This window comes from Ursus americanus, chromosome 21 (assembly GCF_024610735.1).
Source record: "Ursus americanus isolate L20-20 chromosome 21, mUrsAme1.1.p, whole genome shotgun sequence".
NCBI classification, from domain to species: Eukaryota; Metazoa; Chordata; class Mammalia; order Carnivora; family Ursidae; genus Ursus; species Ursus americanus.
The window spans coordinates 28,863,106-28,879,360 of NC_142147.1; the positions used below are offsets into that span (position 1 = coordinate 28,863,106).

The window sequence follows — 16,255 nt, forward strand, 5'->3', positions numbered from 1 at the left end:
CAAGCACATGGCAAGGATCATGTGCCCAATTAAATGAATATTCTTGTTATGTATTCACCAGCTCATAAACAGATGTTGACCCAGAGCAGACTGTCCTGATGACTGTGCTAGAAGGAAAGGAGTGACATCACTGGAGAATCTCAAGGCATATGCTCAGGCAGGTGACACACACGCACACACAGCCTAGGCTGTGATTGCTGAAATCCATGCTGACTGCCAAAGAAACCTGTCTTATGACCAACTCTCAGGGGAATTCTCTCAGCCTGACAATCACCTCTAACTCCTCTGCAGTTAAGCTTAAGGGGTCTCTTTGTGATAAGTGCGATGTTACGCTCCTCAAATGCGTATTTGTGATACCTTTTCTTGTATGTTTAGTCAAACATTTATTCACGAGAAAAGAAAGGAAATAGAATTTGTTTAAATTCAATTTCTAGGTCCAAGCAACCTGTTATGGCTGTCTCCAATACTGAACTCCCGCTTGTCATCAGTACCTCTCCCCATACAGTCCCCTCAAACTAGTCACACCCTCTGTATTGCGCCCCTAACCTATTACCACCTCAAGCAATACTCCCCAACTGTCAATGCCATAAACAGATTCCCCCCGCCATCACCAACCACGAAAGACCCCTCTTCCGTCATTCATACCTCCAAAATTCCCCTTGTCACCGAGACTTCCCTCAAGAAAAGCCCTCTATAAAAGCCCTATCCTATCAGCCATACCCTCAAACTCCTCTTCCCGTTACCAACGTTCACCGAGACCCCACTCCTGTTACCAGCTCCCGACAGCATCCCCTTCCCAGTCACCAAAACCCCTCACAGAGACCGCGCAGCGAACATCATCATCCCTACTTCCCCTCCGTAGCCCCTAGTGGCGCTTTCTTCTGCCCTTGCCCCTTTGCGTGTGGTCCCCGCCCCCTGACGCGGCGTCCCGGCGAGTGGCGCCGGAAGCCCCGCCCCCGACCGGTTGCTAGGTTCCGGCAGCCGGAAATCCCGCCTGCCGTGTAGTCGCTGCTGCCGCCGCCGCTGCCGTCGTTGTTGTTGTGGTTGGTTCGCTGAACTCGGCGGCTCCGAGAGCCGGCTGCATCCCTTCCCCGCCGCCGCCATGAAGTGGATGTTCAAGGAGGACCACTCGCTGGGTAAGGGCTCCGTCAGAGGCTGGGTGCTGGGGGTCGGGGCGGGTGGGCCCCCTCCCCCACTCGGGCCGCCCTGGGCTGGGCCGGGCGGGGCGGATGCTGTGCTCTGGCCTCGGGTCGCTGAGGCCCCGGCGCCCCCGGCGGCTGCCCACGAACGCTGTACCGCCCTTCGCTCTTCTGCCGGGAGGCAGGGCCGAGGGCCGAGGCCGCTGAGACGCCGAAACAAGGGCCCGGGGCGTGCGCAGGTCGCTGGGGGAAGAGAGACGGGGCCCGGGAACTGGAGGTCGGGCAGGCGCGACCGTCAGCCGGGTCTGTGTCTCCCACAGAACACAGATGCGTGGAATCTGCGAAGATCCGAGCGAAATATCCCGACAGGGTTCCGGTGAGTGCACTCCCCGCCCCCTCGCCTCGCTGTCACCCCGTCGTCTAGGACTCGTGATAGGGCCCCGGGCCATTCAACAGTTGACAAGTTGAGGTTCCAGTTCCAGTACAGTAGCAGACAGGCCAGAGTGGGTTAGGGGACTTCCGGGGCCGTGGCGTGAGGGGCTTGAGCTGGTGCTGTTCAGGGTGCCTCAGTGCTGAATCTCTCGATCTAGGCCAGCGAGCTGTCTGCAGCCTCTGGGCTCCCTCGCCAATTATGTAAGGAACGATGTTCTAGGACAGGGCAACAGGTCACCACCACTTTTGGGAACAGCGGTGGAGGGAGACTGTCACTTTGGTCTTAGAAGTGGTACTTTAGTCTCAGGACACTCATCTTTTAACTTTGAGCCTCTATCTTTACTTGACTTCTAGCTCCCTTTCCTCACTCTGATCCTGTCATCCTTTCCTGACCAAAAAAATCTGAGAAGCCTCTGAGAACCCCTTCTCTCGTGGTTTCTCCTTAATCAGTAATAAATATGATCCTGTATTTCTTTGGTGGTAAGGGATAAAGTTTCTATAATCCTTACCGATTTTTAAAGGACATCCATGCCTGTCATTGTAGCTTTTTGTTTGAACAATTCCTTTGAGGAGGGATTAGGAGGGACACATTTGAAACCTAGTTCAGGGAGAAGCAACAGGCCAGATGAGGAGTTTGGTTCTTGGCTGGCTGGGATTGCCATTCATTCCTGTTAGTCCATCCTTTCCTGTTTTCTGTGTCCTTGGGGTCTTACTTCCCCTGTAGTGTGAAGGCAGATCCATTCTGGCATCCTGGAGTAACTGGCTGTAGATGAAACCCTCACCAGATATTCTCAGGTCTGCCCAGACAAAATGTTGAAAAGCTTTGCAGTAAGGGTTTCTCTTAGGCTTGCTGAGATCCAGGATGATAAACATAATTGACCACAGAAGAACACTTTCTGTTTCCGTATCATACATTGATGTCAGTTCTTAACCTCCAGAGTTAAGAGTTTGTGGTTTATTAAATCAGGGGCATATTTTCCAGTGTTGTGCAGTTTCCCACCCACCTCCTTGCCCACATACTATTCATCAGCTCCCTGACAATGCAAGGCCAGAACAATGCAAGGCCAGAGCCTCACCTTAGAAATCCAGTCCTGATCTCTCTTTGCTTTCCTAGGTGATTGTGGAAAAAGTCTCAGGCTCTCAGATTGTTGACATTGACAAACGGAAGTATCTGGTTCCATCTGACATCACTGTGGCTCAGTTCATGTGGATCATCAGGAAAAGGATCCAGCTTCCTTCTGAAAAGGCAATCTTCCTGTTTGTGGATAAGACAGTCCCACAGTCCAGGTGAGAGGTGTTTACTGGCATTGGCCATCTGCTGGCTGTTTACAGAACTCTAAATTTTGGAGGTCAGAAAACTCTTAGAGGTCCTGACTGGAAATCTGGATTTTGTGCTCCCTGACATGAGGAGCTCAAGGAAAATAAGAAAGGGCTGTAGTACATGGGAATGTGCTTTGGATCAAGAAAATAGAACAGAGTTGGACTTAAAAAAAAAAATGACATCTAGCCTCAGACCCTCATGAATCCTTTAAAACAGTTGAGGATTTACTTAGGCTTAAGCCATCAGTAGAACTGAAACCTAAAATGAGGCTTTTTTCAAATGATCCATGAAATAAGTCCTGTCATTCTCCACTGGGAGCTTGTGGGCACTGCTGAGGCTCAGCTTTAGTTAATCACCCTGCTGCTTGCTCTCCAAACTTAGTCACTTCTATGCCACCGTGCGAGTCTGTAGCTGCCTGATCCTCAGGTATGCTGAAATGGCTGCTGTCCAGCACAATGCTCTGAGGTCTCTTTACAGACTTACACCTCCCTGGTACCACCTGCTCCGACTGTCAGAGTAATTGCCCCCCTTGCCCTAGCTGTTGTGCTGCCTGGAAGCATTCTTTGGGATAACTTGGGGCCTGAATCTAGGCAGGGGCATTACAATTCCCTTCTTCTGTGTAGTTGACAGCCCAGCTTTAGTCCCCTGTGGAAAAAAGAAGTTGGATTGTCTCCTTCTAAATTCCTGGTCAGCCCTCTGCCATTACTGGTTGAGTAGTAGCCCCTGAGCCAGATGCTAGTCCCTATCCCCTGAGTGTGAGTTCCTGGCTACATCTCATCTTGGAGACCCAAACTAGGTCTCATCTGTTATCCCCCAAAAGTAGTACTTCTGAAAGCTAAGGCTTTCAGAAGCCCTGGGAACTAGTACAGTGTGGCCAAAATATCCCTTTGAAAATCCTTGAAAGCTCCAGAAAAGGTATAAGCCAAATGCCAGTCCTTCTCCTGTGAAAGGTAGAGAGCTCTGGCTACTTTTTGGTCTGATTTCTTGCTTTCCCAATCTCCACCACCTGCATTTCCTCTGTTTGGCAGAGAAGCAGGCTAGGGGGGAAATGAAAGGTTCTGCCTGAGGAGAGAGGCCTGGCCTGCCTGCTAGGTGTCGTTGGTCTACTACAGCTTTAGTTCAGGAAGCTGCGGTGTTGGCAGAGGCAGTCCTGCCGCCTCTTGGGGCTCTTCCAGCTTTCCTTCCCAGGCCTCCAGGCATTGTGGTGCTGCGTGCACTTTTCGTCAGGGTGGGAAACCCTGGGCATCTGTGGTCACACTCAGCTTCTCTTAAGGTGGTGGGGAGGTAAATCTGCACTCATTCCACCTGCAGCTTCTGCACAGTCTTGGTGACCCTGTCTTCCCTCCTTCCTGGAGGTGGATTCTTAGTGAAGGAAGTAGGCAACTACGACCTGTGGCATTGAATTTATTTGATCAATTCTGATCCTCTGATATTTCTTAAAGGAAACAAGAAGGCTTCTGGAGACATTGTTACTCTGATGGCTCCATGTTAATCTAGCAATTAAAATGGCTGCAGATTAGTAACTGCCCCCTCCCTCCATTATCCCTGAGTTATAAATAGAATTGGAAATGAGAAGTGATTCTCAGGGCCGCAGAGGCTGCTTCCTTTTCTCTCCCAGTCCCATTTGCCTTTTCACCCTGGTAAGAATTTGCCCTAAAGCAGATGACACCAGTGACCCAAGTCAGGATTTTAGAGGATCCCTAACCGGGCTTCCTCTGCCCAGGCCTTTGGCCCCAGCTAATGGCTTTCTGTCCCCCACTTGATGCAGCAGTTTGGTTTTATTAAGAAAAATTGTTTCTAAACCAAAGTGGTGTGTGACATCATTGGGCCTTATGCAAATGCTGATCACCTGACGGCAGCACACAGAATTGCCACAGGGTCTCCGGTTAAAGCTGGAGTGTGACTCAGCCCTGCCATATCCTCCCCAAGGCACTAGAGCAGCAGCCTCTTCCTTAGCTCCTTCCAGCCTCCTTAGGGAAGTGCAGGGCCTCCCTTAACCTTCCAGCAGTGCTTGCAGCCTTCAGAGGGTAGCTGGAGAAACTGGAGTTGGGAAGGGGTGAATCCAGGCCTGTGGGAGCCCTCTCCCATCGCATAACAGACAGATCTTCAAGAGGATCACTTGCGAGGTGGGAGGCGGAGCCAAGTAGCTTCAGTTATTCTTACCTTGCAGTGGAACTTTGGGAAAGTGTTCTGGAACACAAGTGATCATCATGTAAAAATGTGGTTATTGTTTAGAGTAGTGAGTATTAAATACTGATTCTAGATATAGAGACCAAGGCAAGTCCCAGAGAGTTTTATTTCCTAAATTCTTTCTGAGTTGTATATATATTTTAAAGTAGGGCAGAGGGGGTAGGATCTCAACTCCCTTTTTGCATTTAGCATTGGAAAGTTGAATTCTCTGCCTAGGTTCTTGCATCCAGAATCAGGCCAAAAACAAAAGAATTGTGCCTTGGTGAAGACAGAACTCGAGAAAGAATATCAGTGTACAAGCTTCCCAGTCATGGCATTAGAGGGGAATCCAGACCTGGCAATGGTATCTACCTTTGGTCTTTGTTTAGAACACAGACGAGTCTTGTGAATCCCCGTTTAAAATAGAAACAGTAGTATATTATTAAAGAAAACCTCTCTAAGATGTGATAATTTGGGAATGTTACATTTGGAAACCGGTGTTGTTTAAGATTGTGGTGCTTAGCTGCTGCTTTGATCTTAAAGAGATAGTAAAAGGAAGTTGTGAGATCTTACAGTCCATCCTTTATTTAGAAATGTGCTTAGGTTAAGCAGTTTTGATCATTTCTAGGTAAATACCTCTTCAAGGGTTTATTCTAGCAGTAACGGAATAGGGTTTATTTATAGCAGAGAAAAATCTGACAAAAGGAATAGCCAGTGTTTTTATTTTTTAGAATGTTGGGAGCTTTCATGGCTACATTACCTTTCACTTTGAGGTGGTTGCTTTTCCAGGGTCCACAGCAGTGACCATTGTCCACCCCTCCCCCACCGTCCTTCCTGCTGGGAAAGAGAGAAATCCAGGTCCAGTGGAAGCACGTGGGCTCCAAAGCAGATGGGTGACCAGGTGTGTGCCCGTCAGTCCAGCCAATTCATGAGTCAGGCTGGAGCCCACAGCCTTCCCAACCTGACCTTGGTCAGGGGCTACGGGAAGGTTCTGCGGGGATTAGGCACCCACACAGTTCTGGGTCGGCCTCCCCCAGTGCATGTGCTCTCGAGTAGCTTAAAGCGATTGTTCACCCTCATCAGCAGCACAGCCATTCCTGGATGTGGACCCTTCTGAAAGGTGCCGTGATTATTGGTTGGCTTGTCTGAGTCTGTGTGACCCTGAATGGAGGGGTGAGTGACAGAGTTTTAGCGGTCAGTTTAGGTTCACTAGACTCAGTACTTGAGGTCCCACCACACCTTAGATTGGCTCCGTGGCTTGAAGCTGCCATTGGCTTTTCCCATTTCTTTCCTTGTTAGACTCATGGGTTTGGAAGGTGGCAGTGCTCCTGGCGCTTGGCCACCCTTCTGGGATGAGTGCATGTCCTAGCTGATGCCACAGTGGTGGGCTTTTGGGTCTGGAGGTCATCTCCGGGAGTGAGTCTTAACCAGTAACTTAGGCAGGAAGCCTTGGAGTTGCGGTGTTGCGAGTTGTCAGGCCGTCCGGGAGGCCTGTGCGGCTTAGCCCGGCAGGCGCATTGGAGCCACCGGTGTGCAGGAGGCTCCTCGGCCGTCCCGACTGCGGCCTGCCCGGCGCCATGTGGCTTGGGCCTCTGTGACCTCTGAGAGGGAAACTCGTTTCTCAGAGGCTTGTGGAACTTGCCCTAAACTGACATGCCAGCTTCCTGCTGGAGACTGCCCGCCAACAAGGGTCGAGTTTTGTCCCCCTGCACTTCCATTTAACTCTTTAATGGGACTTAAAGTGTAAACTGTGTTTGTGGCCAGCTCTTTTTGGCTCCAGACCAAATTTTTCGGACCTTGTATGTGTGTGGCCCGATCCCGTAAGAGCTGTTTTGAAGTCATACTGTACAGATGTCTCAGTCTTCTTTCGTGGCACTCAGTGACACTCGGCGACACTCAGGATCGGGCCTTCGGTCACAGGCTGCTGAATGGCGTGTGCGGCTCCCAGCCTTGAGTAGCGTCAGTTTCCAGGTTTCTGCCCAAGGGCTGTCCTGAGTGTAAGGACCCAATACTGCTGCCAGCTGAGTCAGGTTTCCACACGAGGCTGCTTGACAGAAAAGGAGACCAGCGAGAGGACTCTTAGAGTCAGGGCACAAGCAGCTGGTTGTCGCATTACAGGATCTGAGGGAGAGCACTCTGTGACACGGAGGCTGGCAGTGGCGGCCTTCCTCGCGCATCAGTTCCAAACGTAGAATCTCAGGCCCCGCTCTGACCTGAATCCAGAGAGGCACTGGGGCCAAATGTGCGAGTGATTTCAGATGCGTGCGTGTGCGTGCGTGCGTGCGAGAGAGAGAGAGAGAAAGAAGCGCTGTTCTCGGGGAGAGCTGTGCGGAAGGCACAAGGTGGGGCCGTGCGGGCAGTAGGACAGGTCTGTATTCACTTGGAGGCGGCACGGCTCAGTGTTAAGCATGTGTCCTCGCTTTGTGATCTGGAGTGAATCATTTAACTTCTCCGTGCCTCACTTTTGTTATTGCCTCACTTTAATATTATCTATAAACTGTGGATTGTGATCCTTGTGAGGATTATATTGCCTTAGAAGATTGCTATGAGGATAAAAAAAAATGAATGTAAACAGAACAGTGCTTGGCACAGAAGTGCTATTATAATTAGGAATTTTATGATCACCCTCTATAGCTGCTGAGGCACTGGTGAAACAAATTTCTAAACCCAAGTTCTGCTTAAAAGACTGCAGTCTAAAGACAGGGAGGACCCAGAACCACGTGATGACGGGCCTCCGCGTAGAGTCTCAGCCTTAGGCAGCGGGGGCTCCAGCAGTGCTGTTCACCGCGGGGAGTCTGGGGGGCCACCAGTATTTATGGAGCCCCTCAAGTATTTCTTTTCCCTTTTTTTTTTTTTTTTAAAGCTTTTATTTATTTAGGATGCCTGGGTGGCTCATTTGGTTAAGCGTCTGCCTTCAGCTCAGGTCATGATCCCAGGGTTCTGGGATTGAGTCCCGCATCGGGCTCCCTGCTCAGTGGGGAGCCTGCTTCTCCCTCTCACTCTCCCCCTGCGTGCTCTCTCTCTCAAGTAAATAGAGATTTTATGTATTTATTAGAGAGGGAGAGAGAATCTGAAGCAGACTTCCCAGTGAGCACAGAGCCCAACGCAGGGCTTGATCCCATGACCGTGAGATCACAGCCTGAGAGGAAACCAAGAGTCAGATGCTCAACCAACTGAGCCACCCAAGCGCCCCTCCTTAAGTATTTCTAATTCAGCGGTGGGAGTTGGAGTCATTGGACTGGGGCTTCTCACTTGCTGGGAACCGAGCGCACTTAGTCTGTCAGATGGAACTGGACGTGACATTGGTATCACAGAGTGGCTGCCTTTGAATCGCACACAGTGTCTTTTACTTCTGCCTCTAAATCCCTCTGGTAATGGTCGTGGGGAGATGGTGGGACAGGTGCTCATCAAGGCCATCCTGGGCATGTGGATGAAGTGGGGCTAAGAGAGTTGTGCAATAGCTGTAGCTGTTTTCCCTGTCGCCTCATTCCGAGGCTTCTCAAAGAAAAGCAGGAGTCATCGGAGCCTTCCCAACCACTGGGTAGAGGTCTTGAGAGATGCAGCTATGTGTTAAGCCTTTGGCTGGTTGCTGGCTCCTCACTGCACTTCCTAATCACGTGGTTCTTAAAGATAAGTATCTGAAACAAACAAAAAGACAGACGTCAGTAGAGCATGAAAATCTTGATCTAAGGGTCCTGAGTTCAAGCTTTATGTAGCCTACTTAAAATAAGAAAATACATTAAAAAGGCGAGCACCTGTCTCCCTTCGGCAGAGGCGTCATCAGAGATGATCCCACCTGGCTGCACCTGGAATCATCTTGGGCATTTTCAAACATACGTATGCCTGGATCCTACCTTCAGAGATTCTAATTTAATTGGTCTGGGGTGGGGCTGAGGCTGGAGATGTCTTAAAGCTCCCCTGTGATTCTGTTGTATAGCTGAGGCTGAGACCCTCCGCTCTAGGGGGCCTCATGCAGGAGTTCCTTCTACCCACCGTCCCTCAGGTTGTCACATGTTCCAGGGCAATGACAAATGCACGCGTGCCACATTTGTAATTTAAAGTGTTCTAGTACATTAAAAAAGAAACTGGTGAAATGAATTTTAGTAATATATTTTATATATCCAGTTTTTCCAAAATGTCATTTCAACATGTAATAAAAATTGAGGTTTTTACATCCCTTTTTTCACAGCAGGCTTGAAATCTTGTGTGTGTTTTACACTTACAACACATCCCAGTTCAGACGAGCCTCATTTCACGGGCGCCTGTAGCCAGTGACTGCGGTCCTGGACAGCCAAACTGCAGGACGTTTCTCTCATAGCAGAAATAGCACGAGTGGACAGTGCTGTTCCAGGGAGTCCTTATTGTACACATTCCAGGTTAAGAGCTCAGGAGCACTGTGTTATTTACCAGATGCTGATGACAGGTCATTTGTATTCAGACTCTTCCACCCCCATGTTGTTTCTTAAGAATTCTCATCTGCCCACGCAGCCATCCAGGCCAAGCTGGCAGTTGGGCAGGAAGAATAGGAAAGGGAAACTCCCCCCCTTATACATGCGGCCCATATCCCTGTTTACGTGGAGGTCCCGCGCCGCCTGCCGAGAGCACGCCAGCAGAGTGGGGCAGTCCCTGTTTCAGCGGCTCAAAGCCCTCTGGCCCTTGTACCGAGTCCCGCATGGAAGCATCTGCTGTGGCCTGTGCAGCTAGGGACCTCTGATGTCTTCGGCTGCCTCCCTCTCAGACCACTGTCTTACTGCTGGTGCTCGTTGGCCCCACACGTGTGGGCACATGGACGTTCAGCACGTGTCTGCCTCCTGCTCCTCGCATAGTACAGTCATGTGGCCAGAGCTCGCCTGGGGTTCCCCGTGTTACTAGTCTTAACTCTGGAGCCAGTACAGCTCAGTTCCGTGGCAGAACACTAGACGAGGTCTCCTGTTCCGCAGGCTGTTCTGTGGCTTCGGGAAAACCAGCTTTCCCCCCCACACGTTTAGGTTGAGCAGTATCTATTTCTGGATGGTTCTCAGGAGCGTTGGGCAGGGTTTCTTTTGATCCCAGATATAATCTGAGAGCTTTTTGCATTACATGTGAGGAAAAGAACTTCTCTTTGATGGCCCTGATGACAGTTGCTAGGTTTCAGGGGTTTTGGTGGGGGGGGGCTTCCACAAGATTGAACCCACTTATATTTACTGTGTTAGGTACGGATTATAAACCTTCACATGAGCCTGAAGGAGAAGCAAGCCCCACGTCGTCTTCTTTACCTTAGTCCTCCACCCACACAGGGATGGGCCTCTTAGGCTCTTAATTTTGCTTAGGTTTTTCCTCTTGCCCTTGGCATCCAGAAAGAATTCAGGTACTAACCAGGCAAGCCCACTCAAGGAACCAGCGCTGGCCTCTGAAGGAGTCATTTGGTGAGGGTGCGGCAAATGGCCTTGCCTCGGGGCAGGAGGATGGAGATTTGATTCTATTCTTATTTACTGATTGCCAAAGGCCTAATTTATCTTAACCTTTTGTGGCTCCTTGTCCCTTCTGTAGCACAGGATTGTTGGCACAGGGCAGTGCTGAGATTGGAGTTACTTTCATTTTCATCATATCTACCACTCACAGTATGGCAGAGGAGCTGGTTTCAGCAGTCACGTCCTTATCCTCAAATCAGCTTTCTTCAAACACCTAGACTCAGTGACCACACCCAATTCTCAATGTTGTTTTCTCTTTTCTTTCAAGCCTAACTATGGGACAGCTTTACGAGAAGGAAAAAGATGAAGATGGATTCTTGTATGTGGCCTACAGTGGAGAGAACACTTTTGGCTTCTGAGGGCCAGCGCTGGGCTAGGTGCACCGTTCCCGCTTGTGTATCTTGTAAATAGCCGGCCGTTTTCAGTTACCAGACCTCTTCACATAGACCTAATTAGTGCATTTGTAACTGGATTTCTTAATATATTGGAAGGTTTTGTTTCCTTAGATTAGTAAATTATCATACAGAGTTTTATTTTGAGTTTTCTTTTTTGTGCACTGTCTTCATGGCTGTACTTTCCAGGGAACTTGTTCCCTGAGGATCATTATTTAATGAAGATATTTCCGTATTAAGTGAGGTAGGTGGGGTATTAAAGTGAAAGGGAGGGAGATGATGCATTTCTTCTGGATTATGTTTGAAGTGTTAAAGATGGCTAAGTATTAAAAGCACCCAAATTAAATCCTTAGCAATCAGACACTTGCTTCACTAGATTTTGCCAACTGCCAATCATGTTGGACTGAGCTAATCTGTTCCTCTTTATGAAGCTATTAAGGTAAATAATTAACAATAAAACTTCCTCTTATGAAGGCATTGCAGTGTGACCATGTCCTTTATTTACTTTCTTCCAGAAGGGTCATAGCAGTGGTTCTGCATCTGCTAGGCCAGTAGGAGGGCATGTGGGGCCCCTGGCTGCACCGCCTGGGACAGGAAGCAGTGATCTGTGTCATAAGAGGGGCTTTTTTTTTTTTTTTTTAATGGTTAATATATGCACGTGGTTCAGATACAAAGATTATAAAAAGGTAGACATTGAGAAGTCCTCCCACTACTGTTTTCTGACTTCCTAACCTTCTGCCTTATGGGACACTACTTTAACTAGTATCTTGTTTCTTTGCAGTGTTTATTTTTGGAAGTATAATTAAATATGAATATATATATATGTCCTTATTTTCTTCTGTTTTTTTTCCTACAAAAGAAAACATATATATTTATGTATGTTGCTTTTTTTCCCATTTAACAGTATATCCTGCTGACTTTTCCATACCAGTTCATAGGGAGCCTTTTTGTTCATTTTTACAGCTAAACGGTATTGCGCTATGTGAATATGTCATTATTACGTACCTAGTGCGTGGGCCCTATCAATGGCGTTTGGGTTATTTGCAGCCTTTCACCATTACATACCGTGTTGGGATGATAACTGTACAAACACGGCCTCTTATTCATATGTACCTATATGCATTCTTCCTGGGGCTGCTCTCCAAGTCCTCTTCCTAGAAATCACAATTAGATTTTCCCATGCCCACGAGTTTCATGATTTCTCACAAATTACTATAAATATGTAGGCTTGCCAGAACACAAATACATCTAAGAGGAAAGCTTCATTACCTCCTCAGATAGCCTGTGTTGGAGGCTAGAGCCCTACAGAGATAATCAGGATAAAGAAACTAGGGGTCACCCCCAGGATCTAGGAACATGTAGTTAAAATGACTGCCTTAAACTTTCTACTAGGGAAGAAACCAAGAGCTTTAGCTTTGTCTTCACCGGGTTACAGAAGCGACCTGTCAAAGCTGTCTACTGAGGTCAGCTTCCCAGTCAGGATCAGAGGACTCACGTGTCATTAAGCATCCTGTTGGTCTTTCCCAAACCTGACTCAATAGAATCTGTGGTCTCTTTGCTGGTAGTTTCGAACTAGAAGCAGGTACAAGCTGACCTCTGAGTGAGCAAGGGAAAGGGAAGGAACAAGTTCTGTGTTGAATCTTGTCTGCGGTGACATACACCCAACTCTAAACTGGCTTAAAGCTCTGAAGAGGCTATTTATTATTTCGGTTACTGTGCAGGGATAGTTCACTGGCTTCACACACAGCTCGAGCCAGAGATCGAATGATAACATCAAAACTCTTCCTTTTGGTTTTGTTTCCCTCTGTGTTGACTTCATTCTCAGGCAGATTCCTCTCACGTGATGGCAGAGTGGCCCCATCAGTTTAGCAAATCCAGTGGAAGAGCATTTCTTCTGAGGACAATGTTAAAAGTCCCCAGGAGGACTCTGGCCTCACTTGAATTACCAGCTAGCCCCTCACCCTTCCTGCCTGAGGCAGGGACTGGTGGGAAGGAATGGTAAAACCCTCCCTAACAGTGTGAACAGACTAGGATTATAGAGAAATGGGGGAGGGATAGCTTTCCAAAGGCACTTTGATCTGTTTGTTTCACAACCACAAACCCACAAATGCAATTGTGAACAGAAATAGTAGAGGGAAGAGGAAAATAAAAAAGCAAGGGTCACCGAAGGCAGCTGTGTTTTCCTTTCTCTTAAAAGTAATTTATAGGGGCGTCTGGCTGGCTCAGTTGGTACAGCATGTGACTCTTGATCTCTGGGTCTTGAGTTTGAGCCCCATGTTGGGCATAGAAGTCACTTAATGTTTTTAATTAAAAAATAAATTTAAAAAAGTAATTTATAGTTTTTAGCGAACACTCATTGGATATCAGATGATTTATATCTGTTACTACGATTAGTTTTCAAAAGGCACTCATGAGATATAGGTTGTGTAATTGTCATAGCTACACCGCTACCAAGTGACAGCTGAGACACCAAACTTGAGATTTAAGAGGAAAGACAGTTGGCAGTGTGAAATCACGTCATGATGTTTTTCTATTTACGGTGTGCTTCACACTAATGGACACTGAGGAACAAACAAGAATAAAACATGACCCCGTCCTCCAGAAGCTCACGGTATGGGGTAAACCTACACATAAATAATTACAATGTGATATTAGAAAGTATTATTGGAACAGGGGAGGGAACAGCCGTTATCTATAAAACAAACTGTTGAGGAAAGCAGCCCTATTTGTAATACCAATAAATATGGATTTGTCAATCTTGCCTTTAAAATGTAGCATCTGAACAAAGGTTTGAAAAGTTAAAAAAAAAAGTAGCATCTAGTTTCCCCCAACTCTAGTCCTTAAAAGACAGTAGCAAGACTTTACAGATGAATTGTATCAAACTATGTAAGGAATCCTTAACCCTTTCTTAAACTTTTAGAGATAAGAAAAAGGGAATCACAAATTCATTTTGACACCGAAAATCCCAATGCCAAAACTTTGTAAGAGAAAAATTATAGACTGATCTTATTTATCAACACAGAAAAATCTTAAATAAAATACTAGTAAATGAAATTTAGCAGTGTACTAAAATAATCATGACTGGGGCACCTGGGTGGCTCAGCTGGTTAAGCGTCTGCCTTTGGCTCAGGTCCCAGGATCGAGTGCTACATGGAGCTCCCTGCTTAGCAGGGTGTCTGCTTCTCTCTCTGACCCTCCTCCCTCTTAGGCTCTCTCTCTAATTCACTTTCTCTCAAATCAGTCAATTAATCATGACCAGGTAGAGCTTAGCTCAAGAATGGGTCATACAGGGGCGCCTGGGTGGCTTAGTTGTTAAGCGTCTGCCTTCGGCTCAGGGCATGATCCCAGAGACCTGGGATCGAGCCCCGCATTGGGCTCCCTGCTCTGCTGGGAGCCTGCTTCTTCCTCTCCCACTCCCCCTGCTTGTGTTCCCTCTCTCGCTGGCTGTCTCTCTCTCTGTCAAATAAATAAATAAAATCTTAAAAAAAAATGGGTCATATAGTCCATCATTATGTCTACTAATAAAATACACCAAATTAATAATTAAAGAAAATAATTATCTCATAGGTGAAGAAAAAAACACCTGAAATAACTTAAAACCCATTCAGAGTTTTTAAAAAACCTCTTAGCAAATTAAGAAGGGCACTTCTTTAACTTGATAAAGGGAATACATAAAAAATCCAGAGCAAATACTATTTAAAGCTCCGGTAAAGAAGGCGGTGTGGTGGTGATACTGGGATAGACAAATACACTACCGGGACAGAACCCAGAAGGAGATCTGTATATAAAACCTATGTCAAAGGTGGCATGACAAATCAGTAGGGAAATGAAGAGCCAGTCAACAAATATAAATGGTACTGTGAAATCTGAAGGGTGAACTTCGTGGTATGTGAACTGTATCTCAATATTCTCAATTAAAGCTGTTAAAAAAGGCTATCACTGCTTCTACTCAACGGTGTCCTGGCATAAAGCCAATACAGTAAGAGGAAAAGTAAACAAGAGGCATAAAAATGAGACAGGAAGACTAAACTGTTCTTATATATAGACAGTGATAGTCCACACAGAAAAATCCAAGAGAATCTGTGAAACTTAAAGTTCAACACAGTTGCTGGATACCAGAGGAGTTACAAATACGGATGTTGTTTCTACATCCCAGCTGTAACCAATTAGGGAATATAATAGGAAAAAAGATCTCAATAGGAGCAAAAATCTATAAGCGCAAAGGAATAAATTTAATATGATATGCAAGACCTTCATGGAGAAAATGACAAAACATTATTGAAGGACATGAAAGAAGACCTAAATAAAAAAGATACACTAATACACCATATTCAAGGATGAGAACGCCCAATATTGTAAAGCTGCATGTTGCCCCCGGTTATGCGATTCCAATAAAAATCCCAACCAGTTTTTGTTTTGTTTTGTGGACTCTGACAACTGATGCTAAATCCAGCTAGAAGAGCAAAAGGCCAAGAATAACAAAGACGTGCGAAGAAAAACAAGCTGGGGAAACTTATCTTAGCAGTAGTTAAGTAATTAAGACTGCACCATATGGCATAGAGACAGACAGATAAATCAAGAAACACAACAGAAACCCAGAAACAGACCAATGTTTAAGATATAACAGTGATAGCATGAAAATCAAAAAGGAAATGATGGACTAGTTAATCGACAATTCTATAATTGGCTATACATATGGAAAAAATTGATCCTGGGTGTCTGGCTGGGTCAGTCGGAACAGCGTGTGACTCTTGATCTTGGGGTTGTGAGTTCAAGCTCCATGCTGGGTGTGGAGATTAGTTAAATAAATATTTAAAAAAATAGATCCCCATATTACACCATGCATAAAATAACTTCAAGATAAATTAAAGATCTAAATGTGGAAAAGCAAAACTTAAAAAAAATCTAGAGAAGAAATTAAGAATATCTATGACCTTGGAATAGGTAGGGAGTTCTTAGACAAGATACAAAAATACAATAAGGGCGCCTGGGTGGCTCAGTCCATTAAGTGTCTGCATTTGGCTCAGATCATGATCCCAGGGTCTGGGGATCGAGCCGGTATCTCCGTATCTCGGCTTCCCTGCTCAGCAGGGAGTCTGCTTCTCCCCCTTCCTCTCCCTCTGCCCCTCTGCCCCTCCCCCCACCACCGCCCATGCTCTCTCTTGCTTGTTCTCTTTCAAATAAATAAAATCTTAATACAATAAAGGAAAAAACGGATACATTTAAGTACATTAAAATTAAATTTAATTAAAAAATGAAAGACTTTTGCATAAGGAAAAAGTCACTATAAACAGAATAGGAGCTACAGATTAGGTGGACATATATGCAACAGATACAAATTTTTTTAAAAGA

General features: G+C 46.5%; 2 protein-coding genes across 3 annotated transcripts in view; one reads left to right on the plus strand and one right to left on the minus strand.

The window, feature by feature from the left end:
* Nucleotides 1-958: 958 nt before the first annotated feature.
* Nucleotides 959-11,380, plus strand: GABARAPL2 (GABA type A receptor associated protein like 2). The gene is made up of 4 exons (XM_045796027.2): nucleotides 959-1,136; nucleotides 1,460-1,515; nucleotides 2,686-2,858; nucleotides 10,780-11,380. The coding sequence occupies exons 1-4, from the start codon at nucleotides 1,103-1,105 to the stop codon at nucleotides 10,868-10,870; spliced, it is 354 nt and encodes a 117-aa protein (XP_045651983.1). The 5' UTR covers nucleotides 959-1,102; the 3' UTR covers nucleotides 10,871-11,380.
* ADAT1 (adenosine deaminase tRNA specific 1) overlaps nucleotides 5,655-16,255 on the minus strand; it is a 44,701-nt gene continuing 34,100 nt past the window's right edge. For both annotated transcript variants that reach the window (XR_015728076.1, XR_015728075.1), the window contains exon 12: nucleotides 5,655-8,699. The gene's annotated coding sequence lies outside the window, so the exon portion shown is untranslated. The remainder of the gene's footprint in view (nucleotides 8,700-16,255) is intronic.

Bases quoted from the DNA above. Each gene is read 5' to 3' on its own strand.
- GABARAPL2 (XM_045796027.2), top strand. From the start codon at position 1,103: ATGAAGTGGATGTTCAAGGAGGACCACTCGCTGG. The intron at 1,137-1,459 runs GTAAGGGCTCCG...TGTCTCCCACAG, and splicing joins CAAGGAGGACCACTCGCTGG to AACACAGATGCGTGGAATCT. The intron at 1,516-2,685 runs GTGAGTGCACTC...TTGCTTTCCTAG, and splicing joins AATATCCCGACAGGGTTCCG to GTGATTGTGGAAAAAGTCTC.